Source organism: Mesocricetus auratus, unplaced genomic scaffold (genome assembly GCF_017639785.1).
Source record: "Mesocricetus auratus isolate SY011 unplaced genomic scaffold, BCM_Maur_2.0 Super-Scaffold_6723, whole genome shotgun sequence".
In the NCBI taxonomy this organism is placed as follows: Eukaryota; Metazoa; Chordata; class Mammalia; order Rodentia; family Cricetidae; genus Mesocricetus; species Mesocricetus auratus.
Window position 1 is genome coordinate 1,975,269 of NW_024429183.1, and position 27,711 is coordinate 2,002,979.

At 51.2% G+C, this 27,711-nt stretch overlaps 1 protein-coding gene across 1 annotated transcript; it reads left to right on the forward strand.

The window, feature by feature from the left end:
• Positions 1-27,535, forward strand: Slc7a5 (solute carrier family 7 member 5). Its single transcript, XM_005073113.4, has 10 exons — positions 1-622; positions 12,146-12,271; positions 19,807-19,912; positions 20,761-20,805; positions 21,314-21,437; positions 22,205-22,308; positions 22,599-22,695; positions 23,670-23,819; positions 25,017-25,194; positions 25,808-27,535. The coding sequence occupies exons 1-10, from the start codon at positions 88-90 to the stop codon at positions 25,861-25,863; spliced, it is 1,521 nt and encodes a 506-aa protein (XP_005073170.1). The 5' UTR covers positions 1-87; the 3' UTR covers positions 25,864-27,535.
• Positions 27,536-27,711: the final 176 nt, after the last annotated feature.

Here is a 27,711-nt window from a genome sequence, read left to right on the forward strand (position 1 = left end):
CGAGCGTAGACGCGCTTCTCTAGACGCTTAGTGAGGCTCGGCCGCGCGCACGCCGGGTATCCAGGCCGAGCCGGGAGCGCCGAAAGCATGGCCGGCCCGGGCGCCAAGCGGCGCGCGGTGGCGGCCCCGGCTGCGGCGGAGGAGGAGAGGCAAGCGCGGGAGAAGATGTTGGAGGCGCGGCGCGCGGACGGTGCGGACTCTGGGGTCGAAGGCGTGACCCTGCAGCGCAACATCACACTGCTCAACGGTGTAGCCATCATCGTGGGCACCATCATCGGCTCGGGCATCTTCGTTACACCCACGGGTGTGCTCAAGGAGGCGGGTTCGCCCGGGTTGGCGCTTGTGGTGTGGGCCGTGTGCGGTGTCTTCTCCATCGTGGGCGCACTCTGCTACGCCGAGCTGGGCACCACCATCTCCAAGTCGGGCGGAGACTACGCCTACATGCTGGAGGTATACGGCTCGCTGCCCGCCTTCCTCAAGCTCTGGATCGAATTGCTCATCATTCGGCCCTCCTCACAGTACATCGTGGCGCTGGTCTTCGCCACGTACCTGCTTAAGCCGATCTTCCCCACCTGTCCAGTGCCGGAGGAGGCAGCCAAGCTCGTGGCCTGCCTCTGCGTGCGTAAGTAGGGGCCCGAACCTGGAGCGGGGTGGGCGAGAATCGAGGTCCCTACAGTTCGGCAGCACGTTTTCTACATCTCGCGTGCCCGCCCGAACATCTTCCATCTCTCCATCCCTGCCTGGACCACGTCGGCAGTTTCAGGCTAAAGTCACAGGTTCCAGAACCCACGTGTGTTTCTTTAACTCATTCTCAGTGTCTAGACTTTCGGGGTCAGTGGGTGCCGGTTCCGACTCGGCGGTGGGCATCCAGCTTCTCGACCTGATTCATTGAAATACAAGCTGTCTAGCTTGTCCGCAATAACTCCCTGCCTCTTGCAAAGCACCACGTGGAGTAGCTGGTGTGCCAGTTTCCTGTTTCAGCTTCATTTGCTGACTGGTTGCTAAGAGGGAAATTGCAGTTAAAACACACACACACACACACACAAACTTACGTTCTTCAGACTGCCTGTCAGGAGTGCAAGGCTTACGCATAAGAAAACATTAGTAATAGTGTGTGGTAGTAAAGGCTGCTTGCTCATTAGTACTGAGCAGCAAAATCCTAGGAAGGCTGTCCATCAGTAAAGAACCAGCGCTTGGCTGCAGACAGTGTGGGTGGGCTTGGGGGTCCCAAGATGTGCCAGGTAACAGTTGTTGATTGTAGGACTTACAAGACTCACAGATCAAGAAGTGTCGATTTCTGCTTTCTAAAGACAGTTTGGAGATGAGTGGCAGTGCTTGTTGGGACTTTGGCCATGAGACTTGTCTCTTGTTATCAGTTACATAGCCCTCATCTCATCCTTCTTCTGAGACCATCACCCTGCTCTGTATGCTGGTCAGAGGCCCACACAGTAAGGTCCATGCTGTTTGCTTGGTTTGTGTGTAAAAAATGGTCAAAGTCATGGTTGGTCTGCAAAAGCACTGGGCTGGCAAGGAACAGCTTAGCCTTGGAACAGTGACTGCTGCACTTGTCTAGTCAGAATTTTAATTACCCAGTTTTCATCACTGAGGGAATTACTTCGCTTTTTAGGCAAGATAGGGAGGGAATGGGTATTTTTAGGAGTTTGTTTGTTTTTAAGACAGGCTCTCACTATGTAGCCCTGGCTGACCTACACCTTGCCTCTCTCTGCCTCTCAAGTGCAGGGAGGAAGTGTGTGTGCCACCATGCCAAGCTGGCATGGGTATCTTTAAAGAACCTCACTACTCTGGTCAGAATGGACCTAGAAAGCTAGTTTCTGCTTCTTCTGAAGGTGCTAGGGAAATGTAAGAAACAATGCTTGCCCCACGGGAGCAGTGAGGTGAAGGGTTTACAAATGTCCTTTCTTTTAAAGATTTTTTTTTCTCGATGTTTTATTTATTTTGCACGATGGTGGAGGTCAGAGGATAATTTATTGGAGTTCGTTCTCTCCTTCCACCACGTGAGTCGCTGGGATGGAACTCAGATCTTGTTTGTCATCAAGCCCTTTTATCCTCTGAGGCATCTATCTCACTGGCCTAAATGTCTTCTTTATAGTAATGATGATGATGATGATGATGATAGTAATAATAATAGCAGTGCTGGGCGGTGGTGGCTCATGTTTAGTCCCAGCACTCTGGAGGCAGATCCCTGTGAGTTCAAGGCCAGCCTGGTCTACAAAGCTACACAGAGAAACCCTGTCTTGAAAAAAATTTTTAAAAAAAAGTCAGTCAGTGGCGTCACCTGTCTTTAATCCCAGCACAGAGGCTTGAATCTCAGAGTTTGAGGCCAACCTGATCTACAGAGTTCCAGGACAGCCAGGGGCTACACAGAGTAACTCTGTCTCCATGAATGCATAACTGTATGAATATTCAACTTATATAAACATGTGAGAGTCAAACATGAGATCCACATTGCTGTCACCCCCACTGTGTAGCTAATGGTAAGGTCCCAACTGAATCATAATGGACACTCTTTTAAAGCCCTAAGGGACCGAGCATGTTTCAGCTCTTCAGGAAAGCTTCATTTAGGGCTCCAACAAGCTTATTCAGCATTTGGAGTTTCCAAGTCTTGAGAATGGACAGTTCCAGTAGATAGTGCCTTCCATGGAGCCTGTAGCAAGTCACTCTCACGGACTTCTTTTGTGATACAGGGGTTTTGGTGTTTTTTATTTTAATTAAGAAAAAAATATGTGTATGAGTGTCTTGTCTGCTTGTGTGTCTGTGGAGGCTAAAAGAGAGTCAGAGCCATTGGGACTGGAGTTACAGAGACAGTTGTGAGCCACTGTGTGGGTGCTGGGGATTGAACCCCAGTTCTCTGGAAGAGTACCCAATGCTCTTAACCATTGATCCATCTCCCCGGCCCTATGACACAGGGTTTTTGTTTTTAATTATCTTAAGTAGCTTTCTTACAATCCTTTCTGGCTGCTATGGGTAGAACCCTCTGGTGAGTTCTAGAATGGACACAGCCTGGGCCTGTGTTCTGGAGTGTCAAGGTGAGATCTGTCAGTCATCCTCTTTCTGCTCACTTGGTCTCCACTTGAGAATACTGCAGACACAGTTCTGTTTCTGTGAACCACAGGTGTGAGTGCGCTGCTGCCTTCTAGTTGGAATGAGGGTTCTCGAGGCGTCTGCAGGAGAGTCTCATCTATGCCTGCTTAAAACAAGCAGAAATCTAGAAAGGGAGCTGGGCTTGGTGAGGCAAGAGAACCTCAGGCAGCCGTAGTGGAGGCCCAGAAGGGCTGCATGGTCTTTAAAGTCCTGGGTGTTGGCTCTGGGAGAATTGCATTCTAAGGAGTTTCAGTGTAGTCAGTGAATGCCCTGTTCCTTCCGGAGGGCACCTCTGGGGAGCGCAGTGTTCCCTGGCTTCCGTGCCCTGGGAAAGGCCCTGAGGCAACACCAAAAGTCAGAGTTAAGAGCAGAGGTCTGGTTTCCATTGATAGGTGCTTAGAGTTCATGTATTGTCTCTCTACAAGTTTCCTTCACCCAGTTAAGACTGTATTGAGAAATGACTTGGCCTTAGCCCAGAATGAACCCACTCATTGTGAAAGTAAATGCCATCTACCTTGTAGTGAGTCTGGATCCCTCCCTATATCCTTGGCGTGATGTGGGAAACCTGGAGAGGAGTCTTTCATAAAGATTAGTAGACTTGCTCTCCACATCTTTCTGGATGGCCATGTGCCTATGAGTGAGACCTGGGGTGTGAAGCTTATTCTTGCCTAAGCGAAGCTCAGTAGCTTGGGTAGTGTCAAGTTGACTTGGAGCCCTATTGTCTTAGATAAGTTTCTACTGCTGCCATGAACACCATGACCAAAAGCAACTCAGGGGAAAAGGTTTTATTTCATCGTAACAGCTTGTAGTCCATCATCCAGAGAAATCAGGGCAGGAACTTGGAGGCAGTTAATTGATGCAGAAGCCATGGAGGAGTGCTGCTTACCCATTTGTTCCTCATGGTTTGCCTGGCCTGCTTTTTTTTTTTTTTCCATGGTGTCCAGGACCACCTGCCCACCCATGCACTCCCACATGAATCATTCACCAAGAAAATGCACTATATATAGACTTGTCTCCAGGCAGCTCTTCTGGGGGTACTTTTCACTTCAGACTCCCTCTACCCAAATGACTCTAGCTTAGTGGCCAGATTTGCCTTGTTGCAGAATCCTGCAAACTGGAGCTGAGATTCTGTCTGGGCTGGGATTTATCTAATCTCACAGGGCCATGGCTGTCTGTGCTGAGGTGCATACGAGTGTAGCAGCCTAGACTCCAGAAGGCAGCACAGGCTCTGGGTGTGGCCAGTTCTCTTCTCTGTGGAGAGAAGCCCCTGGAAGGAGTGGTCTGAGCAGGTTCACTGTTCCTCTGCCACCTGTGTCACTTTCCCAGGCTTAGAGTATGAAGGATGTGGCCTGTTGACTAGTCTAAAACATTGAAGGTGTGCTTCCTGTCCTTTTCCTGGCTAGGTGGAGGGAATGGGACCATACCTGTTAAAGTCTGATCTTAGGTGACTGAGAATTCTTCTCCCCATCTCAAGAGAGATGGGGGCTCCCCAGTGCCTGGAAACTCACTGCTCCTTCTTCTCCACCAAATAAGTTGGGAAGGATTTTTGGACATTCTTAGCAGACATGTGCCTGGGGACCTGGGGCCTGGATATTTCCCACATGGTGTCAGATCATAAGCATTGTGTTTCTGATTTGAAAAATCCATAAGGACCCTCTTGAGCCTCCACTTGTAACCCTGTAAAACAGGGGTCTATCCTGTCTAGGTTGGGTGGAGAATTTTATTTATCTTGCACTACAGACAAAGACAGTCACACAGGATCTAAGTGTCATCTTCTGTACTCTGCCCCTTCTTGCCATGGAGCAGCCCAGCCCCAGAGCCCACTGTACATTGAGAAAAGGATGAGAGAAGGGAGAAAGAAACTCTGGAGGATATTAGCTGCTTCCTTTTCTCTGAAGCTTGAGCTGCAGGGCTTCAGTTGCCAGTGGGGTCTGGGTGAAAAAGTGTAGACTCTTACTTGGCCCTGCGTGGGTTTCTGATGGCCATTGGGCTGGCCAGGCTCTGCTGACTGGGTCAGAAGGTCAGCTGAATAGCAACTAGCGAGGATGGGGATGGCATGGCTTTTTGCCCCTTCTCTTGAAGGCACCTGCTGGTTTCTACTCTGACTGCCCTCTGCTGTGGACCCTACTTCTCAGTCCAGGCCTTGAAAGGCCTGGGTTGGAGTATCTGGGCACTGCCAATGCTATGACTGAGCTGAGGCAAAGGCTCTGATGTTGCCAAGGTGCCAGTGGCCTCGGTGTCTGGAGCCATAAGCTCAATGCTGCCAGCAGCTCAGTAATTAGCACTGAAATCGGCTTTCCCAACCAGACATGAAAGTACATGCAGATGACACCCAGTCATAGGACCTGGGGCCCCAGACATGAGTAGTTCACAAAACCTGTGACCAAGACAGGTGGGAAGTAAGGCAGGCATTTAAGCATTTCTAACCCTTTTGGTGGTAATGGTGGGGGGCTGGTAGGGGGGATTATGACCCTCTGGGTAATCCATAGTGTGTTCAGGATCTCTGCCTAGAAACAATGCCAGTGCGTGCATAGTGACATAGTGACCCTACACAGCCACAGTCCCAGGCTCCGAGACACAGGTGAGAGCAAGCACCCTGAAAGTATTGCCTCCTGCATGGTACACGCCTGTCCTCTGCGTATTTTCTCTGTTATAGCCCTTGAAATCCATGTAATCGTCTCTATATCTCACAGCTAGGGAAACTGAGGCAGGAGTTAGACTGGGAGCACCCAGCCCTGCCTCTGGGTAATAGGTAGCAGGATCCTGAGGTGGCCTTGGTTACTACTTCCAGGAGTCTGTTCTGCTATGGTAGGGACACAGGCTCTTCAGAGTTTCATCAGCATTTAGGTTCTCGAGGAAGGGCTTCTACCCTGTTGGTGTCTGCAGGAAACTGTACAGCCACCCTTTGATCACCCCACCACAGTCTCCGCTGGGATGGGCTTTAAACAGTGCCATCTGTCTACCCTGGGAAGTCCTGGAAGTTGAGATGCCTCTCATTCTCACCACTTCCTTACCTACCCTTGGGACACTGTAGAGGTACCACGAGGCTCAGGGAGCAGTAGGCTCGGCACCCCCACTCAGTGTGACTGGTCCCAGGGCCTTGTGGATTGCCATGTCCCAGGTCTTGCCCGTTCTGTCTGTTACCAGTCTTACATACCAGCCTCTCATATATCCCCTAGACACCTTTGTTCCTTCCACTGCCCTGACCCAACTGGAGGACTCACATCCAGCAGCCCATGTTATCTAGCAATGTTCTGAACTGTTGATTTCCAGGTGGCCAGCCACATCACATCTGTGTGCCACAGGAAGGCTAAGAGCCTGAGATGTCTCATTCTGGAGCACCAGCCATTGACTGGATATTTTTCTCTATTTTGCCCATACTTCCCCTGTTCCAGGATTTGTTGCTAAGTAAAGAATTAGCAGGATTTCCCATCCAGTTCTCAAGGGGCCTGGTGTGTACAACCAGATCCACACCGAGTCATCCTGACCTTGGGACTGGCCAGCATCTGTCATCGCTAAGACTTTATGGTGTGGCAGCTGCTCATGGCCTGCCTTCAGCTTATACTTCTGAATAGGCCTCCAGCTTAGGCTGAAGGAGTAGAAGGGTCTAGGAGTATATCTTTACTGGTTCCCAGGGCTCTCATTAGCCTAGGCTGTATGGGAGGATTCAGGGCCACAGATAGTGCCTGAGCCTGCTCCTGACTCTGTCTCTTGAGCTGTGAGCCCCCGCACTTGTGGTCCAGGATGGGGTTGATAGTTCTCACAACAATGGGTAAGGCGGAGACTGCTGAGTGGATCAGCTTCCTAAGTGCTGTACAGGGGTGTCCTGGGTGGTTAGGCCCATTCAGCTGGCAACTCCCCTAAGCCCAGGGATTCTGCCCAGGCTCTTCTCACTGCACCTGCTGAACTTGACTGAGATGGAAAGAGGCCTTGGAGTCTGTTATTAAGAGCCACATGCCCCGCCCCTCCCCAAAACACAGGTTGCATCCTGGTGACACCTGGATGCACCGTACTGTAATGTTTGCTTCCATCTGCCATTCACACTACAAATACACACACACACACACACACACCTACACATATACCTACACCTAGACTGCTCTAGGCTGCTTTAGGTACATCCCGAGTGGCTGGCTAAAGGAGGCTTCCCCAAGAACTACTGCTGTGTGACTGGAGCTGGTCTGGCCCGCTTTTCCTTGATAACTTCACTGATGGAGGAAGTAGAGGTGCCGTGTGTAGATGTGTGAGACACTGCTCTTAGCTGGTGGTGAGAAACCCTTATCACTCGTACACAGTTCCGATCCTTTTGATACTTAGCATTGCAGTGATCATATTAAAAGGGTCATGAAGCCCTTGACAGGGTATTTAAGCCATATGGTGGTAGTGGTAGCTCTGTTTGTAGAAAGGGCAGCACAAGCTTAGAAGCATTAGGTATGCTATAGAGGCCAGGTGCCTTTTGGGAGTTCCCAGGAACCCTTGAGACCTCTTTCTTCAAGGAACTTGCTTCAGAAGTCTTGGGGGGGGGGTGTTTTCTTTGGTCCAGAAGTTGGGTATTAGTGAGTTTTAATTGATTAAGCCAACGTTGTCTGGCCTGTTGAAAGGATATGCCAGGCCTGTTTGAACAGTCACTGATACCTGCACCCCTGGAACTGTATTTGGTTGACTAGTGCTCAGTGTTTGCTTGGTGTATATTAGAGGTCTGGGTTCCATCCCCACACCAAGAAAAAGATAATGGAGAAACTACATAGATCTGAGCCTAAGGCGGGGAACAGGAACATGTGTGACCAGCCTGTTAGTCACTATATCCATAGAGCATTGAAGGCTCCACAGACCTTCCTCTACCAAGGCATATAGTCGTAAGTTCATTTTTCTTGGCCCATCAGAGTGACATCCTATACTCGAGTTGCATCACACCCTGCCGGTTTCCTTACCTCAGTGGCCAGCAGAGGAGAAGGCTTGTGTGGCCACATGTATTCTCTGGAGCCCAGAAAAAGAAGCCTAGATAAGTCGCCCACTGGTGTGTGAGTAGGTGCCCTGGGCAAGTGAATTCAGCATGTGTGGGACCTTGCTGACCTCAGAAGCTCAGCTGTCTTGGACTTGTCTGGGTGGAAGTTCTAGTCATTTGTTTTGTTCGTTTGTTTCTCCCAGCACCTGGGGAGTCTGGTCAGATGAGTACTGGGATGACTGGTCACTAGACATCCCATCCATTTACTGCAAGGCAAATCTTGAATCAGTGTACAGAGGGGCTCACTGTGGCTCTTGTGGGCACTACCTGGGAGACTTGAGCGGGGAATTGGAGACATGCAGACTTTAAGGAGTCAGGAGATGCCACTGACTCTTAGGGAGTCTTGTAGGATCGCCCTCTAACCCTGGGTTCCTGTGTGTGCTGACTGGATTCAGATGGAGCCACTGGCAGGAGTCAGAATTACCTCGAGACAGGGTCCCAGGTCTGCTGCCAAGTGTTTGATGAGAACCTCTGCTGGGGGGGATCTCTAAGCCAGCCCATGATCAAGCTTAGTCCAACTGCTGGTCCAGGGCTAGACATTCTTGGGGGGCCAGCCCAGCCATATTTCCTGGAAGCAGTGAAGTCACCAACCACTTCCTGTACTCCGCCTCAGGAACCTAGGGAGATTTAGTGCGCTGGGGAAGTCTGGGCAGGACCAGCCTCATTTGCCTGGTGAGTCTCTACCACCTGCCTGTTGGTGCGAATGAGGCAGCAACTGTTCAGCAGCTGTCTCTCTGTGCCCTGAGATCCTGCTACCTTCTTATAGACCCCAGCCAGAACACACAGTGCCCTCGTGCCAAATGCCTGCTCAGCCATGGCTCAGGTGATGTCAGGGTGACCCTAGGATTTTTTCCATGGCTTGGACACTGTGCTCTGCTTACCCAGTCAGACAGTAAAGGCTGTCTCTCTCCAGCATACTATACCTTTGTAAGGTGTGAACCGTGGAGCCCTGTGGTAAGCCAAATGGCCCTGGGTGGCACCATGCAGCTGGCTAGGGATGAAAACTAACCTGAGCTGTGAAGAACAGTCATTATTAGGCCTGTGGCATGAAGGCCTGGCTGCCAGCTATCTGCACCCAGTATGAGGCACTGGGCTTTATCTCACTGGACCAGCTGGTGCTGAGAGCCAGCATAACCACACTTATCTAGGGATGCCATGAGGAGAACTCCAAAGAGGACCAGCTTCCACCCCTGTGCCGTGGCCACCCATATCCCCCTGCCAGAGGCTGCGTATCAACAAGAGTGGGTCGCAGCAGCCAATCCTACTACCTGTGACTTTGGTGGAGAAACAGTGCATAGGCGACAGATTGTCTGGGTAGGGAGCTGAAGTTCCTTCCGGTCAGTCTTCTGACTGTCTCTTATGACAATGTCTCATGAAGGCCAGAAGCCCCTGGATTCAGATGAATCCATTCATTTATCTCAGATTATTTCGTTTTGAAAAACAGGGCTGTAGGAAATAATAATACCCTTGTTTGCTCATTACGAGTCAGTGAGCATTACCATTTCATCACCTGCTTGAGTTCTTTTTATAAAAGATGTGAAAGTATAGAGTCCCTTTTGTTCTCTTATTCTGAGGTCAGAGAAATCAGCAGCTAGGAAGAAAGAGTTCAGCCTCAGTTGCCGAGGTCCAGCCGTGCTGGCCCTCCTCTGCCTACTTGGCCTGGAGTCTGGGCTCAGGCCTTTTTTAGCCAGGGAGAAGCTGAGTTGGCCCTCAGACAGGGCAGGGTGTTGGGGTAGCAGAGGAGGGGTCCCCTGACAGCCAGGATGGTGCTCTAATACCCTGTCCCCTCCTCAGGTTCAGAAGGACACGTCACACAGGGCGACTCAGCAAAGGCACATTATCTGGAGCCCAGGGCTGTGTCATACTTTCCCTTCAAAGCCAAAAACCAGAGACCACAGCTGCCAAGGCTGTGGCATAGTGACAGCGGCTTTGGGCTTGGGCACGCCCCTCCTGCCAGCACACCCCAGCCAAGTGGGATCTGGCTAGTGGTGCAATCTGCCAGTCTCTTGTACCCAGAAGCCTGGTATCTGGGGAGACGGGATCAAGAGAGGCTTGGCATCTTAGGCTTTTGTCATCACACCTATCAGGACTACCTCAAGAAAGCTGGCTGAGAGAATGATGACCTCCGGGTAAAGGGACAAAGGCTCCAGATGGGGAAGCATTTCAAAGGGAACTCATGTGTTCATCCTGTATTCCCTTCTCACTCCTTCATTCTGGGAGACTGGGAGTTTTCAAGCAAGTGGTTGTAGTAGCAGTAGCTACCCAGCCAATAGAGCTTTCTCAGAGCATAGTCACAGCCTGAATTACATCAGCCAGAGCTATAAAGACGAGGTGACTCAATGCTAATGAGATCTCTGACTTCCTGGAGGTAAAGCAACTGCCGAGGCCTCCATTCCCCATTACCAGGGAGTCTTCCTGTTTCCCTTCCACCTGAGGTTGGCCAAGTCCAGATAATTAATGTGGATTTCTGTCTTTGCGGTCTGTTCCCCAAACTGCAAAATTATGTATAATTAGTCTGGCTGGGGAAAATGCTGCCTGGCATCTGTGAGGCCTGAATCGGCACAGTTTCTCTGGTAGTAGTTGCTCAGTAGGGAAGCAATGGGCTTCTACATGCTGGAGAAGTCAGGATGCTGGTAAACTGGTACCTTGTTGGGGGCCTCTCAGGCTGCATGCTGCACTGGCTAATGTTTGACTAAGGCAAGCCAGGAACCAACCCCTCCCTCAGAGTGGGTTGTAGAGGCCCCCTAGCTCTCTTGGGGTCGTTGCCAAGGAAGCAGGGGTCTCTAGTATGGGCACCCAGCTGCTACCAAGGTGGTAGGGTAGGTGTAGTTGTTGGTTTTGGGGTATTTTCATTTGTGTTTACATGCAGTACAATATTGATTCACCAGTTCCTTACTCCATGTCTATATACTCTTGCCAAGGTCTTGGGGTTCATTAGGAGACCAGGCAGTCCTATCTCAACTGCCTATCTGCAGCCCTTCTGGGCCCCCGAGGCCCTGCCTTCACCCTGTGTGGTCCAGTTGCTTAGGTATCTACAGAATATTAATCATAGTTTCCATGTTCAGTACTACTAAGCAGCAGTAGAGTTGGCACATGTGTGTGTTCTGTCATGCCCTGAGCCCACCTGCGTGCAGCAGCATGTGGGAGCATTTGTTCCCTTCTGTTCCCACCTACAGCCTATGCCCACATTGCCCCATCGCCCCTCCTCTTGGCTTATCAGATTCACACAGACAAGATGCCGCACCTCCCTGCTTCCACCAGCCCATGGAAGGTGTCTTTAAGGAAAGGGTCACCTCACAGCCTACAGTGTTGTGCTCGACCCTAGCATGTGCTGTCAGAGAACCACATAAGTACCCAGGGCTAAGTGGCCATCCTCCAGGTGGCAGGTTTGGATTTCACTTGAGTCTGCAGCCGGTGCTCTTCCATAGGATTGGGTACACATGGGTGACAACAGATGAAGGAGGCTGAGACACTGAGTTAAAATGGCAATCTTAGCCAGACATGGTGGCACATGTCTAATTCTAGCCCTCAGGAAGCTGGAGTAGAGGATCCAGAGTTCAATGCCAGTGGGGCTACATAGTGAGACCCTGTCTCAAAAGGCCCGGGTAATAATAGTTGTAAAAATAAGAAAGGAAGGAAGAAAAAAAAAACTGGACCTGGTGGCGCAGCCCGTGATCTCAGCACTCAGAAGACTTTGGCAGGAAGATCTTGAGTTTGAGCCCAGCCTGGGCTACATGATGAGACCCTGTCTGTAAAAACCAAAAAGAAAAAAGATGAAAGGAAATTTGCTGCAGGCTATCCAGGGCACCTGGGATTAGACTCTTTGAAGAGTTGGTGTTTCTAACCTTTGACCCTGGCCCCAGAGAACCAGCTAGCTTATCAAAACAAGTCCCAGAAAGTCAGAGCCCATGGGCAGGCAGGGCTTTGCCTCTGTGGGATCCCAGCCAGGAGCACCTGACCTCCTCCATGCCCCGACCCTGGACTAGACCGCCTGCCCCGTGGGGACTCACACTTCGTTCTGTCTGTCCGTCCCCACAGTGCTGCTCACAGCTGTGAACTGCTACAGCGTGAAGGCTGCTACCCGAGTACAGGATGCCTTTGCTGCTGCCAAGCTGCTGGCCCTGGCCCTCATCATCCTGCTTGGCTTCATCCAGATGGGAAAGGGTGAGTGACTCGACGTGTGACCCTCGGCCCCATCCCCACCCCCAGTGCCGTGAGGAGTTGGCCTGGTCCTCCTTGACTACCTCACCTGGGACATTGAGTTGGCCCCAGGGAAAGCTGAATGGCAGGAGAAACTGTGAGCTCCAGAAAATGTATACAAAACCCTGTCCCTAGCTAGTGGGCAGGAGCCTGTGAAGCGTCTGCGGAGTCCCGTGTCTGCCCATCTGTGTAGGAAGTTGGGGGTCACAGGGCTTCACCCACCACAGCGCCCTTCCCTCTGCTTTGTGGCCAGCATGTCCGTGTGAGGTCTCTCTGGGGACTGATTTGTTCTCTGTCCAGAAGCATGGCTCTTGGTGATTCTCATGCCTGTGTGCCAGAGGCTGTGTGACAGGCATTGGGACTTAGTGACATGTGACGAGTGCCTTCAGGAGTGGGGTCACTGCAGGAGGATAGTAGCAAGGTCTCACAGTGTGTTCAGATGAGGTGCCCAGTGGCTGTACAGCCAGTAAGGAGTGCAGGGAACAGGCCTGGGAAGCAGGTGTACTGCTTTAATGTAGGCATGTCAGTGGCTATAAAAGCAAGGCAAATCTCTTGTCATCTCACCGCTCAGACAGGCCCTGCTGGCATGAGGAATGTAGAGCAGCGGGTTAAGACTGCATGGACTTTGGCCACACTGTCTGAACTTGAGATCATCTGAATCTCTGAGTCTCTTTCCCTGACTGTCTTCTGAGGCTGCTGGGAGGGGCGAAGGGGAAAGTGAGGCGTGTACCACACAAGGTATGTGCTCTCTGTGATCCCTGTGATCACAAGCCATATGTGATGCTCTGCCCGCTGTCTGGAAATCCTGATACATACAGGCAGACTCATGTTTCTCTGTATTGTTTTGCAGGCTGTCCTGGAACTCGCTCTGCAGACCAGGCTGGCCTAGAACTCACAGAGATCTGCCTGCCTCTCCTTCCCGAGTGCTGGGATTAAAGGCGTGTGCCACCAACGCCCAGCTCACCTATTTTTCATAACTGTACTATTCCACAGTAGAAGTGTATGTACTTTATTAGGGAGTCTCTTTTGGGGAGATAGAAACACAAGGGTCTGGGTTTTAAATTCCAGCCTTTATGGGGTGAACTGAAGTGGAGCCCTGTGCTCAAGCCCAGCCCAGGGCCCCTGTTTCCTGTCTTCTTTTCATTTATCTCAGTCCCTGTAGTGGCCTAAATGAAGAATGGATAGGAGTTGGCTGAACATTGTGGCATTTAGTGGCCATTGCTGCCCCAGAGAGTTTGGGGCACTGTTTAGGCCGAGCCAGAACACTGCAAAGTCAAGCACTTGGCAGCAGCCAATGCTCAGCATCAGTCAGTGACCAGGCGCTGCAGAGAAAACCCTGTCCTGGTATTGCCCTGGGGCAGAGGCAGCAAGGACCCTTATTCTTTATTTCATAGATGAAAGCAGACTCGGCACAGAACTGGGGTTTGGGTCGGCCTGCCTCCTTTTCTGATCTTTATGTATGTATGACGTTCCAAATCCCTAGGTATAGGAGACTGAGTTTACCTTCATGGGGCAGTATCTGCTGTCTTCTTTACAATCCAGTCTTTCCCATGCTAAGGCCTACTGACCGACCTTGGGACTCCAGAGAGTTCCCTCCAGCACCTTTCCGGATACGTTTGGGAGATGGTTCACATTTCTGGGAGTCTGGTTGGCAAGACTCTCAGGCACAGCGGTGCTGTCCAACTGCCAGGGAGGGAGTTTGGTTGAGCATCACCTGGACGCCCCAGGGAGTGGTCAAGACCTGTTTTATGGGCAGAAGGGATTGTATTCTGTGCTCACAGCCCTGTCACACTGCAAAGCATGTGCCTGGAGGTAGGAGTGCGGAGGCTGTGATGACATACAGACGGTGAGGAATTTAGTACCGGAACCTGGTGTTAGTGAAAACAAACTTGAGTAGGGGACAGCAGAGCTTTTGTCAGGCTTGAATGCACAATGTGTTTATAATTCCGGTGGCTGTGGCAAGCACGCCCTACGCCCCCAGCAGTTCCTTTCTGAGTTCCAGGGCTCAATGCAGCGTCTGCAAAATTCCTGCGCTAGTTTCCCCCAGGGATTTGTTGTTCTGTTACCCAGATGGATGTCTTGGCTTCTGAAGGACAGTGTTGGAATGTTGACCCCTCTCCAGACCATTTGCCCACCCTCACTTCCCATTGGGCACAGTCCTTTGAGGACTGTGGTGATCACCAGGTCCTTGAAGGCAGAGACCCTGGCTCTGGTCATGTGGTCATGGCCTGCTTTAATGGACCATGTGTGGGTCTGGGACATGGTGGCCATTTCCACCTGGCTCTAGGCAGCTTCCACATTGCCCACCCCAGCCCTCTGGTGACCCTGCTGCCCAGGTGATAAAGGTGATAAACCTGTGGGCAATTGTGTACTCCTTCTACCCTGCCAGCCTTCCACAGAATCTCTGCAACCCCTCCTGTGGGATCCAGTGAGAACCAGACCTGCAGTTCAGAGCCTATGTCACTGTGAAAGGGCTGTGGACAAGAGAGTTGCAGACAGAGGAGATTAAGGCTCTGACCCAGACCAGGAAAACCCTCCTAAGCATCCCCTCTCCTCAGGTCCCAGGAGCAGGGAGTATAAGTAATGGAGGTGCTATGGCCGTGCCTGCTGCCAAGCAGGCTGAGGAGGATCAGCCTGTCACTGGTGTCACAGGGTGTCTGCACTTGGTCCAGTGTTTTTAGAAGTGCAGACAGTGCCCAGACTGACATTAGATCTGATTGGCCATGACTGAACTTGTGCGTGGAAGTGGGTGAATTGTGGTGATGGCAGCTTGGTCAGTGTGACCCCAGAGAGACACCCTGGCGACAGCCCAGAAAACCTGAAGTAAGAGAGACAACAAGTGACAGACATTGTAGGCAGGGAATCCATGTCCTTGACCTGCTGTGTCCCTTTCTAGTCAACTGACCCCCTTGTCTCAGCACCCTGAAGGGGCTATGACTTGAGATCAGACTGTTCCCAAACACAAGTGGGTGCCGGGTCTTCTTCTCAAAGCCAGGTGTGGGAGTGGGTTATGGAAGGTTCTTCCCTTGTGCCCATTGATGGGCCCAGGTCACCAGAGGACACAAAGTAGCTTTATTGTAGTTCTGCTTGGTATGTACTGCACAGCAACAGGACAAATTGGCCTCCCAAGGCCATTGCAGATTGTAGGGGACAGTTTGCAGATGATAGTGTCCTATAAAACCTTTCTCCTTCTCTCCCACTTAGACTGCCCAGGGAGGGCTTTACTGGCTGGTACACCCATACAATGTGAGGCAGGCAGGCTTCATTAGCCTGAGCTGTGAGTGAGAGGTCACCTGCTCTGCCAGGGACCTTAAAAGGGGAAAGTGCCACCCTCACGTACAGGCGTGGGTAAATAGCTACTAGTGGGCTCTTCAATTGTATAGGTGTATCTGCAGAATACTGGCAGACCCACAGTTAACCAAGTAGTATATAGCCCCAAAGCCTGTTGGAGGACAGAAGGAAGGCTCAGTGCATTGCTGTCTCTGGGTTGAGGTTGACTATAAGGGTGCTGTGGTCTAGTGAGGCCCAGTTAGCCTTGCAGAACCACAGCACCCTACGTTTCTCCTGCTTGCTAGCTCTGTGCTGACTCAGAGTGGACCATACCTCAGGATAACTAGTTTTTACATGCCTGGGGCCCAGGCAAGTGAGTGACCTGGCCTTTTCCCCCACCTCTGATGTACCGAGGCAAAGAGGTCTTGGGACACACATCCTCTGACCTCTGAGTCAGGGACTACAAGACTGACCATGTCCCATGCACGGGAAGGAGTTCAACTCTGTTCATTCCTGCCTGAACTCAGCATTTGTGTCTGCTGGACCAGGCATCTACCAGGGAAGGACAGGAAGGCTGGCAGGGCACTCTGACTTCAGTAACCTCCTCTCCTTGGGTTCCCATGGCCACCCTGCATGACACAGTGTCTTTGGGTTGCTGTTCCCTAAAGTCCTCATCCCTGGGCCTCTGAGCAGTCTCACCCTGCTGGGATCTCTGCTTGTGCATAGCTTCTCTCTGCAGGGCCATCAGCCCTGTGGAGAGAAGCTTTTTATGGCTGAGGAAGGGGAGGCCTGCCAGGCAGACCCCACCTGACATAGCCAGAGTAGGAGAAGGGGCTCTGAGACAGTGCACGAGCCCAGAGGAAGGGTAGTCGTGCTCCCAGGACCATAATATGGTGTAGTCCTCTGGCCCCAGCTGACCTACTGCAGCCTGCCTGTCTGTCTTACCGTGACTCGGGAGAAAGAGGCACTGGGTAGCAGAGCTTGGTTGCCCTGGCTCTGGCCACTGTTAAGTTAGTGACCCTCATTTAGTCTATCATCTAGTGCCTGAAAATGTACAGACTCACAGATCAGGTCTGACTAGATCTGTGGAGAGCAGAGGGGGGTGGAGGGGTGGGCATTGTGCACCTTTGGGCCTGGCGGTGCCTCCTTGAATTGTGAAGGTCATACTATGCACATTGAGCAGCATCGATCATCTCTGCCACTAGATGCCACTAGTGTCCCAGTACTTGTCCCCGCCCCCAAGCTGTGACAACCCCAAGGTTTCCTTTCCTGGTCATGGTTGGGCAGTTGCTTCTAAATTCCAGTCCTGCCTCACTTTCAGCAAGCTGCCCGTCTCCGTTTCTCCTAAGTAACGCAACCTGTCAAAAGGCACAGGGAGTTGGCAGTGTGTTGATCAAATAGGTGGGTGTGACCACTCCCACAATTGTACCTTCAAGCCAGCAAGGTGGAGCTTCAGTCAAAGGGTAATAGTTAGGATACAGTAAGGTGTTCCCTGAGCCAGTCCAGCCTGGGTACAGCTTGGGAAACTCCAGACTAGCAGATCTGCAGCCCACTCCATGGTGCCCAAGCAGAGAAAGGTATTTGGTCAGAAACTGTGGCCTCCAGTCCAGAATAGACCACAGCCACTATACCTTAGGGCTCTGCTGCAGGCCAAGCTGAATGCCACAAGTTCTGACACATAACTGGGTTTTAGTCCTCACCTCCATCCTCTCAGTGATAAGAGGATGGCTGTAAATTGGAGATGGGTATACTTACTGGTCCAAAGCCTGGCAGAGAACTCTGCTGAGGAAATTGAACCAGCCCTTGTGCCACCCCTCACCCAGGCTGGATAAGAAGCAGGCATCCTCCCACCATACTAAAGACTTGACAGTTACTCTGCTTCTTGAGGTCTTGTTACGAGGTAGTTGTCGGCTCCAGACTAAAGCTGTCTGTGTTCCCAGGGTGGATTCTGATCACTTTTCCAGGTCTCTGGTATTCAGACCCATCTCTCAAAGGGATACAGCATGGTGGAGAATCAGCTTTGATTTTCACTTAGCCTGACAGATCCTCATACCACTGCATGGTTGGTCTGTGCCTCAGTTTCCTGGCTTATAGGAGAAGTATCCCCAGAGCAGTGATGTGAGTTAGGCCCTATACATGTACAGGCTCTCCCTGTTCTCAAACATTCCATTGCAGAGCAGGAGGGGAATGCCCTGGGTTGTGGGAGACTCCACCAAAGCACTTTGAAGGAACCCTGTCCTGAGCTGCCCTGAATTGCTAACCACAAGCTGACTTCTGACTGTCCTGTGACTTGGACCTACATGGATAGGGATGTGGGTAATACCCTACCCTTCTCAGAAAACCAGGCCTAAAGAAGATGACCAGGGGTAGGTGGAGAGCTCAGGACAACCTTAGCTCAGGTTGGGGAATAGAATCTTGGGACATCTCATACATCCAGAAGACCATGAAACCCTGGTCCAACTTGCCTGCCTTCCTTCTCCTTCTTCTCCTCCTTTTTGTTTGTTTGTTTTTTGAGACAGGGTTTCTATGTGTAGCCCTGGCTATCCTGGAACTAGCTCTATAGACCAGACTGACCTCAAACTCAGGGATTTACCTGCCTCTATCTCCCAGCTGCTAGTACTAAAGGCATGTGCCACCACCTTCCAGTCAGGCCAGGCCTTCCTTCTTAGTCAGATCTTGGCACAGGACTGAAAGACAAATTCTGTGAAGGGTCCTTTGGTGACCCTGACCCCAGGGTGTGTGAGGTAGACCTGTGCCCGCCACTGCCTCCACAGCCACAACTGAAAACAGTTCGTCTTCTGGTGATCACACTGCTTCTAGCTCCAAGTTACATTAGTCCCATGGTCTCGGGTCAAATGTGTGCTGTGTATCGCTGTCCCCAGGGGCCCAGAGTAACAGGACCCATCAACTAAAAACCCACAGGTAGGTAACCTGGGTCTGTGGAGAGCCAACTACCAACCTTGCTAGGTGCCCAGATACCTGGCTTCAAGTTTGGCATCTTTAAACAGCAGGTGTTTGTAGGCTTGATGAAATGGGCCATTCCACAGATAAGGTAACGAAGACTCTACTCCAATAGCCACTAGCTCTGGAGAATACTTAGAAGGAATACTATCTGGAGCCTGGGCTGTTTGGCTGTCTTGAAACAAAGGTCTTTGCAGATAGCATTGATGTGTGGTCATCTGAGTGGGTGAGCCTTAAGTCTAGTGACACATCATTGGAAAAGGCAAGGGGTGAACACAAGCAGAGGGAAGGTGTGTAAAATGAGCAGAGTTTGAAGTGGCTTCTGTTCCGAGCAAGGTGTCTGGATGACCCGGGGGTCAGTTCCCTCTGTCCTAATCCTTGGATGCATTTACTCACTCATTTGGGGTGGCACAGGTCTAGCCTGAGTTCTTCCCACTTAATTCCTAGCAGCCCTGTACCAGAGCTTCATAGCAAGGGGCCAAGGTATCAACCCAAGTCTCTGTGTAGCCTTGAAGCTTATGTGAGCTGTGTGAGGATGTCCTGAAGGGTCATGGGACTGCCTGATACTGGCCTGCACTCCACATATGACAGGTCACAGCAAGTGTCAGAGTTGTCCCAAGACAGCTGGCTCATGGAGCCTGATGGCTAGCAGTTTCTGTTACCTAGCTAGTTCTCCTTGAGCACATGGCTGACCCAGTCACACCTGCCACAAGGCTTCTTCCTGCCCCCACTCAGTGGTTTCCACCAATATCGCAAGGAACCTGGTGGCCAGTGGGTGGGAGACCCCAGCCATGCTGGCTTGTACTACACAGTCATCCGGACTGTGGGGTTAGAGGTCAGACTACTGACAGCTGGTCTGTGGGAAAAGTTCACAGATAGCCTATAGGCTTCATTCCCTGGGCACATGGTTAGAGTCTGTTCCAACGAGACTGTATCAGCAGAGACCCTGGAGCTGATCCCCCAGGCCAAGGGACCGGCTGTCCTCTGCCTACAGAGAGATCACATGGGCTTGTAGCCAGGCCACATTCCTCTGAGTAGCCAGAGGAGGGGGATGGTTCTGCTCCTCCCTGCTGGTTTCCAGCTTCATGGATTTGGGGGGCAGGGACAACAATGATCAGGTGGCTAGATGGATACAGTAATCTGCAGTAAAAAGTCAACACTCAAACTTTTGTTTGTTACAGTATTTTGCTCCAGAAACATTCCAGAATTTGTATTATGATCTATCCAGATTCTCTAACCAGTATTCTGTTTTCCTTAATGCATTCCAGGTGATATATCCAACCTGTACCCCAAGTCATCCTTTGAAGGCACCAATTGGGATGTGGGGAACATCGTGTTGGCATTGTACAGTGGCCTGTTTGCCTATGGAGGATGGTAGGTTTTGGAACACTAGAGTCCCTTGGCCTGGGCACACAGGTCCTGATGTGCCCAGATTCTTAGTGTTCTGACCATCCAGGGGTGATTCAAGTGGATGGCGCAGAGCACAGCGAACATTTTGAGTTGCACAGGCACCTACAGGTCACTACCATTAGGAAACAGGCAGGGAGAGTCTGCAGTTCTCCATAAGGTACCCAGCCTGGCCTCTGCTTTTAGGACAACTCTATAGAGATTTGGGATGTTGAAGCCACATAGAGTGTTTGGACAGGACGAGCTGTGTATTCACCTCAGATAAAGTTGGCAGAGGACAGAGGAGAGTGAGTAGCTGGTACCAAGGGTGCCCACTGCCCAGCTTCTGTCAACCGTGGGAGCCTGCAGAGGACTCTCCTATCCCTTACTATCTTAGTCAGTGTACTATTGCTGTGTCCAAAGACACTGTGACCAAGGCAACTCTTAGAAAACATTTAAATGGGGGCTGACAGTTTCAGAAGGTTTGTCCATTATCATCATGGCAGGGAGCATAGCGATGTACGTGGTCCTAAAGCAGTAGCTGAGAGGTTTGCATTCTGATCTATGGGCAGGCAGAGAGACACACTGAGCCTAGTGTGGGCTTTTGAGATCTCAGAACCCACTCTACTGGTACAAAAGCCACACCCAATCCAACAAGCTACACCTCCTAATCCTTCCCTGATAGCGCATCAGCTGGGAACTAAGCTTGCATATATATGAACCATTCAAGCTACCTACCACACCTACCCAAAGCAGCTCAAGGTTTTCTTTGCATTGTTTCCCCCCCCCCCAAACTGTGTGTACAATATAATGACATACTATTGCTTGGTTTCTAGGAACTATCTGAATTTTGTCACAGAGGAGATGATCAACCCCTACAGGTATGTACAGAAATGGCAGAGACACATTTCCTTTACTGTGAGAAGGAGAAACCACACACTGTACCAGCCCATAGATGAGCCCTGCCCAGGTTCTATGGAGAGCTGTGTCAGGGGCCTGCAGTAAGGATGATGCAGGGATAGGGTGAGTTCTGGGCCAGAGAAGCAACTGTGTCTGACTCTCAGTCCTGAAAAACCAGGTGGAGGGGACTTGTCTGAGGTGTGTAGCTAGTAGGCAGGGCCACGGTGTTCATACTGGGCCATCTTGGCTCTCTTGAGCTCTCAGAGTCACCTGAGTTTTTCAGGGATGGTCGTGTGAGCTATGATTCAGCTGTGCACAGCTGCTCAAGTCTGTGCAGGAGGTAATGCTGTAGACATCCCCACTGTTTGCCCAAGAAGTGAGGCCCAGACACAGAGCCACTGCAAAGGGAAGGGAGCCTGGCTCCTCACCCTGGGGTATGGCCCTAAGTCCTAGGCTGCACACTGACATATCTCTCCCCCTTCTTCTCAGAAACCTGCCCCTGGCCATCATCATTTCCCTGCCCATTGTCACGTTGGTTTATGTGCTGACGAACTTGGCTTACTTCACAACCCTGTCTACCAACCAGATGCTGATGTCTGAAGCTGTGGCTGTGGTAAGACACTGCTTAACAACTTCTCCTAGGCCCAAGAGGCTGAGGGTTGGTCTACCACCCTCAGACATTGATCAAGCCAGCCAGGCCTGTCCCTTGTACCCAAACTTTACCCTACCTTGAGAGTCTAGTGGTCATCATTGATGACTCACTGCATGATGGGCAACAGGGCATTAAATGCAAATGCTTAGATAGCACCTTGCCTGTGTCAAGACAGCATATGGTTGGTCATAGGCATCTGGACATTGGTGGCTCTATTAGGGACCATGGTGGCTTAGGGGCTGTTACTGGGCTATATATGGCATTGAGGTACAACCAGGCTCCTTGGCAGCCCCTGTCACTCCTCTGTCCTTTTGGTCTTACCTGGCGAAGAGGCAGCACTGTCTAGCTTTTATTTATTTAAGTGTTGACTTCAAGCCAATGGTTCATAAAGACCTACCACACCAGGTTCTTGGCAGATGTGAAGGAGCCATCAGTAGGGAGACCTGTTAAAGATTATCACCATGTCCCACAGGAAGGGATAAGGGTACCTTATGTGTATGCCCCACAGCAAAACTCAGGGATGACCACTGTTAGACCCTGTGTATCTCCTCATAGTACAGACCCTAATTCTGAGAAATGGCCACATATGCAGAAGCCTGAGGTGTGGGGCAGCTAGGAGCCAGATCAGCCCAGCAGAGTCACTGGCTAAGCCGCTCCAGTGGCCAGAATTGAGGCCCTGCCTGTGTCCCATCGTAGCTGAGTGCTCACCACGCGTTGTGTCTGTCCAGGATTTTGGGAACTATCACCTAGGAGTCATGTCCTGGATCATTCCTGTCTTCGTGGGCTTGTCCTGCTTTGGCTCTGTCAATGGGTCTTTGTTCACATCCTCCAGGTAAGTGCCTGACAGCACCCTAGATGAAACCCCTCTGCTATTCCTCAAGCTTTGAAAGCTGTGTTTATAGGTGATAGACAGCTGATTATTAAATATTTGGATGACCTGGGAACAGGGGAACTGTTGACTCTCTGCTATTGAGGTCATATCATGGGGGGCTGGAAGTGAAATACAACCCAGGTTTCTGTCCTTGTTAGCCCAAGAGGTCAAGGACGTTGAAAGGTCTTGGGGGGAGGTGGTCATACCCCTCCCAGTGTAGCTGACACGCATCCTCTCTACCCCATCCACAGGCTATTCTTCGTGGGATCCAGGGAGGGCCACCTGCCTTCTGTCCTCTCCATGATCCACCCACAGCTCCTGACGCCTGTGCCGTCACTGGTGTTCACAGTAAGTCTACTGTGTGTTCCTGCCCTGTCTGTCCTCACCACTCAGAGCCCTGTGTCTGCCCAGAGCAATGCATAGTTGGGAACGTGTGTCATGAACATGCAGCCACGCTGCACTAGACTACAATACACCACCAGATTTTTAAATCCAGAATCCCACTGTGGTCTTGAAGTATACTAGATGAAATCCCTGCCTGGCAGGAGCATCTGCTCAGACACTGTCTGCTCCAGCCATGCCCACACCATGCTAATGGCCTCACTACACAAACTGGACGCAACTGTTCTTCCTTCTGTGCCTATCTATTATGTTAGTTTTCTGTTACCCCAACCCCAGAAGCCTAAATAAGAAACTTTTACTGTCTCACTCTTCCTGGGTCAGGAATTCAGGGTCCCTCAGGAGGCTTAGTCAGCATCAGTTTGAGCTTTCTTTTAACGGTGATATAGGATGTAGTGTGCTCCATGCTTTGTTGGAAGGCTCACCTATTGGACATTTTAGTTACTTCTGACACAGGAGGCCACAGTAAGCTCTAGGTGCAGGTGCGCTTTTTTTTTTTTTTTTTTTTTTTTTGTCTCCAAGATAGGGTTTTTCTGTGTAACAGTCCTAGCTGTCCTGAAACTCGCTCTGTAGACCAGGCTGGCCTTGTACTCACAGGGATCCGCCTGCCTCTGCTTCCCAAGTGCTGGGATTAAAGGCGTGCACCACCACTGCCTGGCTGTTACAGGTGCTTTTGCCATTCCAGTCTGGAGAGAGCTCTTGGACTCATCTTTGGACCGTGGGTGCCTCGCTATGTTCTCACATCCCTCCCTTTGCACCCCAGACTTCTACATGGTCACAGTAGCTACTTCTTAAAACAAGAACAAACAGTTGTGCTCAGCCAGATACTGGCGGAGCTGGCAGTCTCCCGTCTGGTGGCCTCTGGCACCGTCCTGCATCAGTCCAGCCCTGTCAGGCTCACCTGGCCCTGTCTTTTCTTTCAGTGTGTCATGACCCTGATGTACGCCTTCTCCAATGACATCTTCTCCATCATCAACTTCTTCAGCTTCTTCAATTGGCTGTGTGTGGCCCTGGCTATCATCGGCATGATGTGGCTCCGCTTCAAGAAGCCTGAGCTAGAGCGTCCCATCAAGGTGAGTGTTGGGCAGTGTCCTTTCTCAGTCCCTAGGATTCATCCTCAGAAAGAAGCAGGGTCTGCATCCAAGGATCCCTGGACTGACAGCCTCCATCTCTCCTTGACAAACTAGGAAGCCTGCCCCATTCTCCATGAGTACCATATGAAGAGCACATTGAAGGCTGAGCTTCTGGGGTCACAGCAAGTGTCAGAGTTGTCCCAAGACAGCTGGCTCATGGAGGCTGATGGCTAGCAGTTTCTGTTACCTAGCTAGTTCTCCTTGAGCACATGGCTGACCCAGTCACACCTGCCACAAGGCTTCTTCCTGCCCCCACTCAGTGGTTTCCACCAATATCACAAGGAACCTCGTGGCCAGTGGGTGGGAGACCCCAGCCATGCTGGCTTGTACTACACAGTCATCCGGACTGTGGGGTTAGAGGTCAGACTACTGACAGCTGGTCTGTGGAAAAAGTTCACAGATGACCTGTAGGCTTCATTCCCTGGGCACATGGTTAGAGTTCCAAAGAGACTCTTTCCCACGGTGGGAATCCATTTTCAAGACTGTGGAATTCTGGACAGCAATCTGGCAAGAGCCCACAGAGGAAAGCCCAGCTCTGCCTGCCGGGTTATTCAGCACTCGAGCTGCCCTGCCAGAAACCTGTCTGCTTTGGCTAGTTGCATTTATATCCACAAAGGGTTCACTGAAAAGGCAGGATTCCTTGTTTGTTGGTAGGTAGCCAGGATCTTCCCAGAAGGCTCCTCCCCTAGGTTGCCATGGGTGGGTATTGCAGCCAGGGGTTTCCATACCTGTGGTGTGGGGACTGCAGAACCGACCTCTGCTGCCCTGTGGAAGCCTCAAGAGAAACAGTACAAGCTGTTTTCATTCCCCTGTCTATACCAGAGGAGCTTTGGGTAATTATATGCTCAGCACCTTGTACTGAGGTCAGAGTGAGACTAAACAGGACACAGATTCTGCTCTCCAGGCCCATGACAGTTTAAGGCAGGCTAGGGGAACAGCTGGAGGTAGTGAAGCCACTTCAAAGCAAAGGCCCAAGGTCTAGGGAGGGTGGCTGGGCAGACCCAAAGGAAAAGATGATGGCTCCAGGGTCACATGCTAGCCACAGGACCATAGGTAGGAGCTTTCCACTTGTGCCTACGGGCCATGGGCAATGTGGGGGGAGAACCTGGTAGCCTATATTCCTCTATTCTGTCCTAGGTGAGCTTGGTCCTCCCAGTGTTTTTCATCCTGGCTTGCCTCTTCCTCATTGCCGTGTCCTTCTGGAAGACACCTAAGGAGTGTGGCATTGGATTTGCCATCATCCTAAGTGGGCTACCTGTTTACTTCTTTGGCGTCTGGTGGCAGAACAAGCCCAAGTGGCTCCTGCAGGCCATCTGTGAGTATACACAGCCTTTGCCCATACCAGCCAGGGTGGGAATTTCCAGGGTAAGGAATTGTTGGTTCTGCCATGCTCACCATATAGGTTTGAGTCACTAGTATAGTGGGCTGGCAGTGAGAGGGGATGAGACATGGAGTTCACCCTAGCTGGTCTGAGTAGGCATTCCATGACTTGCTGCCCTTGCCAACTGGCAAAACCCCACTGCAGGCCACTAGTTTGTACACAGTGGCCTGACCAAGAGATAGAGCTTGAAAAATTTGTATATGAGGCATCTGGCTCAGGGCTGGTTCCAGTTAGGACCCTGTCTTTACCCTCCTAGAACTCCCAGAGGAGAGCAGTATTTGCAGATGGGGGCTATCACTATGGTCTGGGGGACTTTGAAGTTTCAGAATGGGGAGTGACATCAGCCCGATGACATGAGTTTAGATTTCTAGACCCACATAAAAGCCAGGCACAGGTAAGGACTAACCTACTGAACCATCATTTGTCTAGCCCATCTCTCAAAGTTTGAGAAGTGAATAATGGGCTGGTGAGAGCCAGCAGGACAGTAGGAGCTGATTCCAGCTCATGCCCATCTTCTGCCTGTGCTCACCCTATTCTCTCCCTGCAGTCTCTGTGACGGTGCTGTGCCAGAAGCTTATGCAGGTGGTTCCTCAGGAGACTTAGCTGTGATCCTGCGTGCCACACAGAGTGGCATCTGCTTCAAGACAACTGACCTTTGGAAGAGCAGCATCCAGGCCTATCATTCCCCACAGCTCCAGTGAGCACCAACTGTCCAGCATCATCCACTGTCCCTCCAATGGTCAGGAGTCCACAGTGGCTGTGAAAGAACTTTGGTACGAATTTGGTCCCAGAAGGCGACCATCCTTTCATGGCACTCCATGTTGGCGCATGCCGTGAGCTGAGGCCTGGTCTTTCTGACTTTCTGGGGACTGCCATATCTGGCCTTTCTCCCCTCTCTGATTTTTGTTTGGTTTTGTTTTTGTAGCTTGCATTTGGGTCAAGTTTACACTACCAAGATGATTACTTTTCAACAAAACAGGGTAGCAAGGAGCAGGAGCTCCGTAGCTAGAGCAGCCCAGCTGAGAATATGACGCTGCTAGCCACAGCTCTTCACCCAAGGCTGTTGTTCAGTAGCACAGTGTGCCTCAAGGGGACCACATCACTGTCACCAGGTCAAAAGAACTACTGAGACTCAGATGTTATCTCTTCTACTGTGTACTTGGACTGACAGATGGATGACACGTATTCTAGCTTGGGCTGTTTTGTTTTTCTGGGATCCTAGAGATGGAACCCCAGCCTCATTCGTATGAGGCACGTGCTCTACTGCTGAGTTATTTTTTTAACGATATAAATGTAGAGCTTAGATCTCATTGTCTTGAAGGCCTGGTGATTCCTCTTCCCTTGGCCATACGTGAAAGAGAGCTCTGCAGCCATAATCCTAACAGCAGCTGGCTGCCATAGCTGGAAGCTATGGGAAGAGCTGGCCCACCATCTGTCAACTACAGGGCTGTGTGCGCTTGAGCATCATTCAAGGGGCTGTGCTCTAGTTCTTGCAGACACAGTCTCCCCCCTACTCCAGCTCTCTTAGAAACAAACCAGGAAGGAGGGCACAGTGACACCAGTACCATGGGTCTCCCACCCACACATCTCTGTTCACCTCCATAGTTCCTGAGACTGTCGCCCTTGTCCAGAAAAAACACCCCTCCCTGCTCTCTGCCACCTGTGTGGCAGGACCACTCCAGCTTCCAGTGAAAGCTGCTGGCTACGTGCTGCTGTCCCTCCTATGTGTGACCACCCTGCAGGGTTCCTGTTCTGTTCTGGGGGAGACAGTTGAGGTGCAGCCAGCACATCTCACCAAGCCGCTGATCTGCTTGGAGGGACAGCAGGATATAAGAATGCCTTGCTGACTCCTACCATTGCCTCAGATTGTGGCCTGCCTGAAGGAGGGCAGCCACTAGAGTAACTATGCAGCCCTTGCATGGTGGTAACCTTACTACTGTCCCCCCTTCCCTCTATGTTTCTGGGGTCCCCTTTCACTGGGGTGATGAGGGAGAAGTCAGAGTGCTTCCTGAAGGCTCTCCCAGAGATCTGAACTGAGGTCCCTGTCCTGGAAATTAGGTCAGGAACCCAGTCCTAGCCTGGGTCCAAAGGGCAGGGACTCTTGGGCCATGTTCATGGTGCTGACCCTCTGAGAAGGCCCTGTTCATTCCTATCTCTGATGTCCTGGGGTCTCCCACATGTAGGTTTTTGTTTTCTTAAAGCAAGCCCTGACCACACAATCATTTTGTTCAGTGCTTCGCATTTTGGTTTTGTCCTAACATGTCACTGACCTAAAGAATGCCTGTGTCTGGCTTATTTCAGAGGTCAGTGTCTGAGTGGTGTGTAAAGGCTGTGTTCCTACCACATTGGGTCCATCTACTGTGCCACCTGAGTTAGTGGTGTGGTTGTAACATCTTTCACTCTTGTATTAATGGCTAACCTGTTACACTGGGCTAGGGGGGTGGGTGGGTG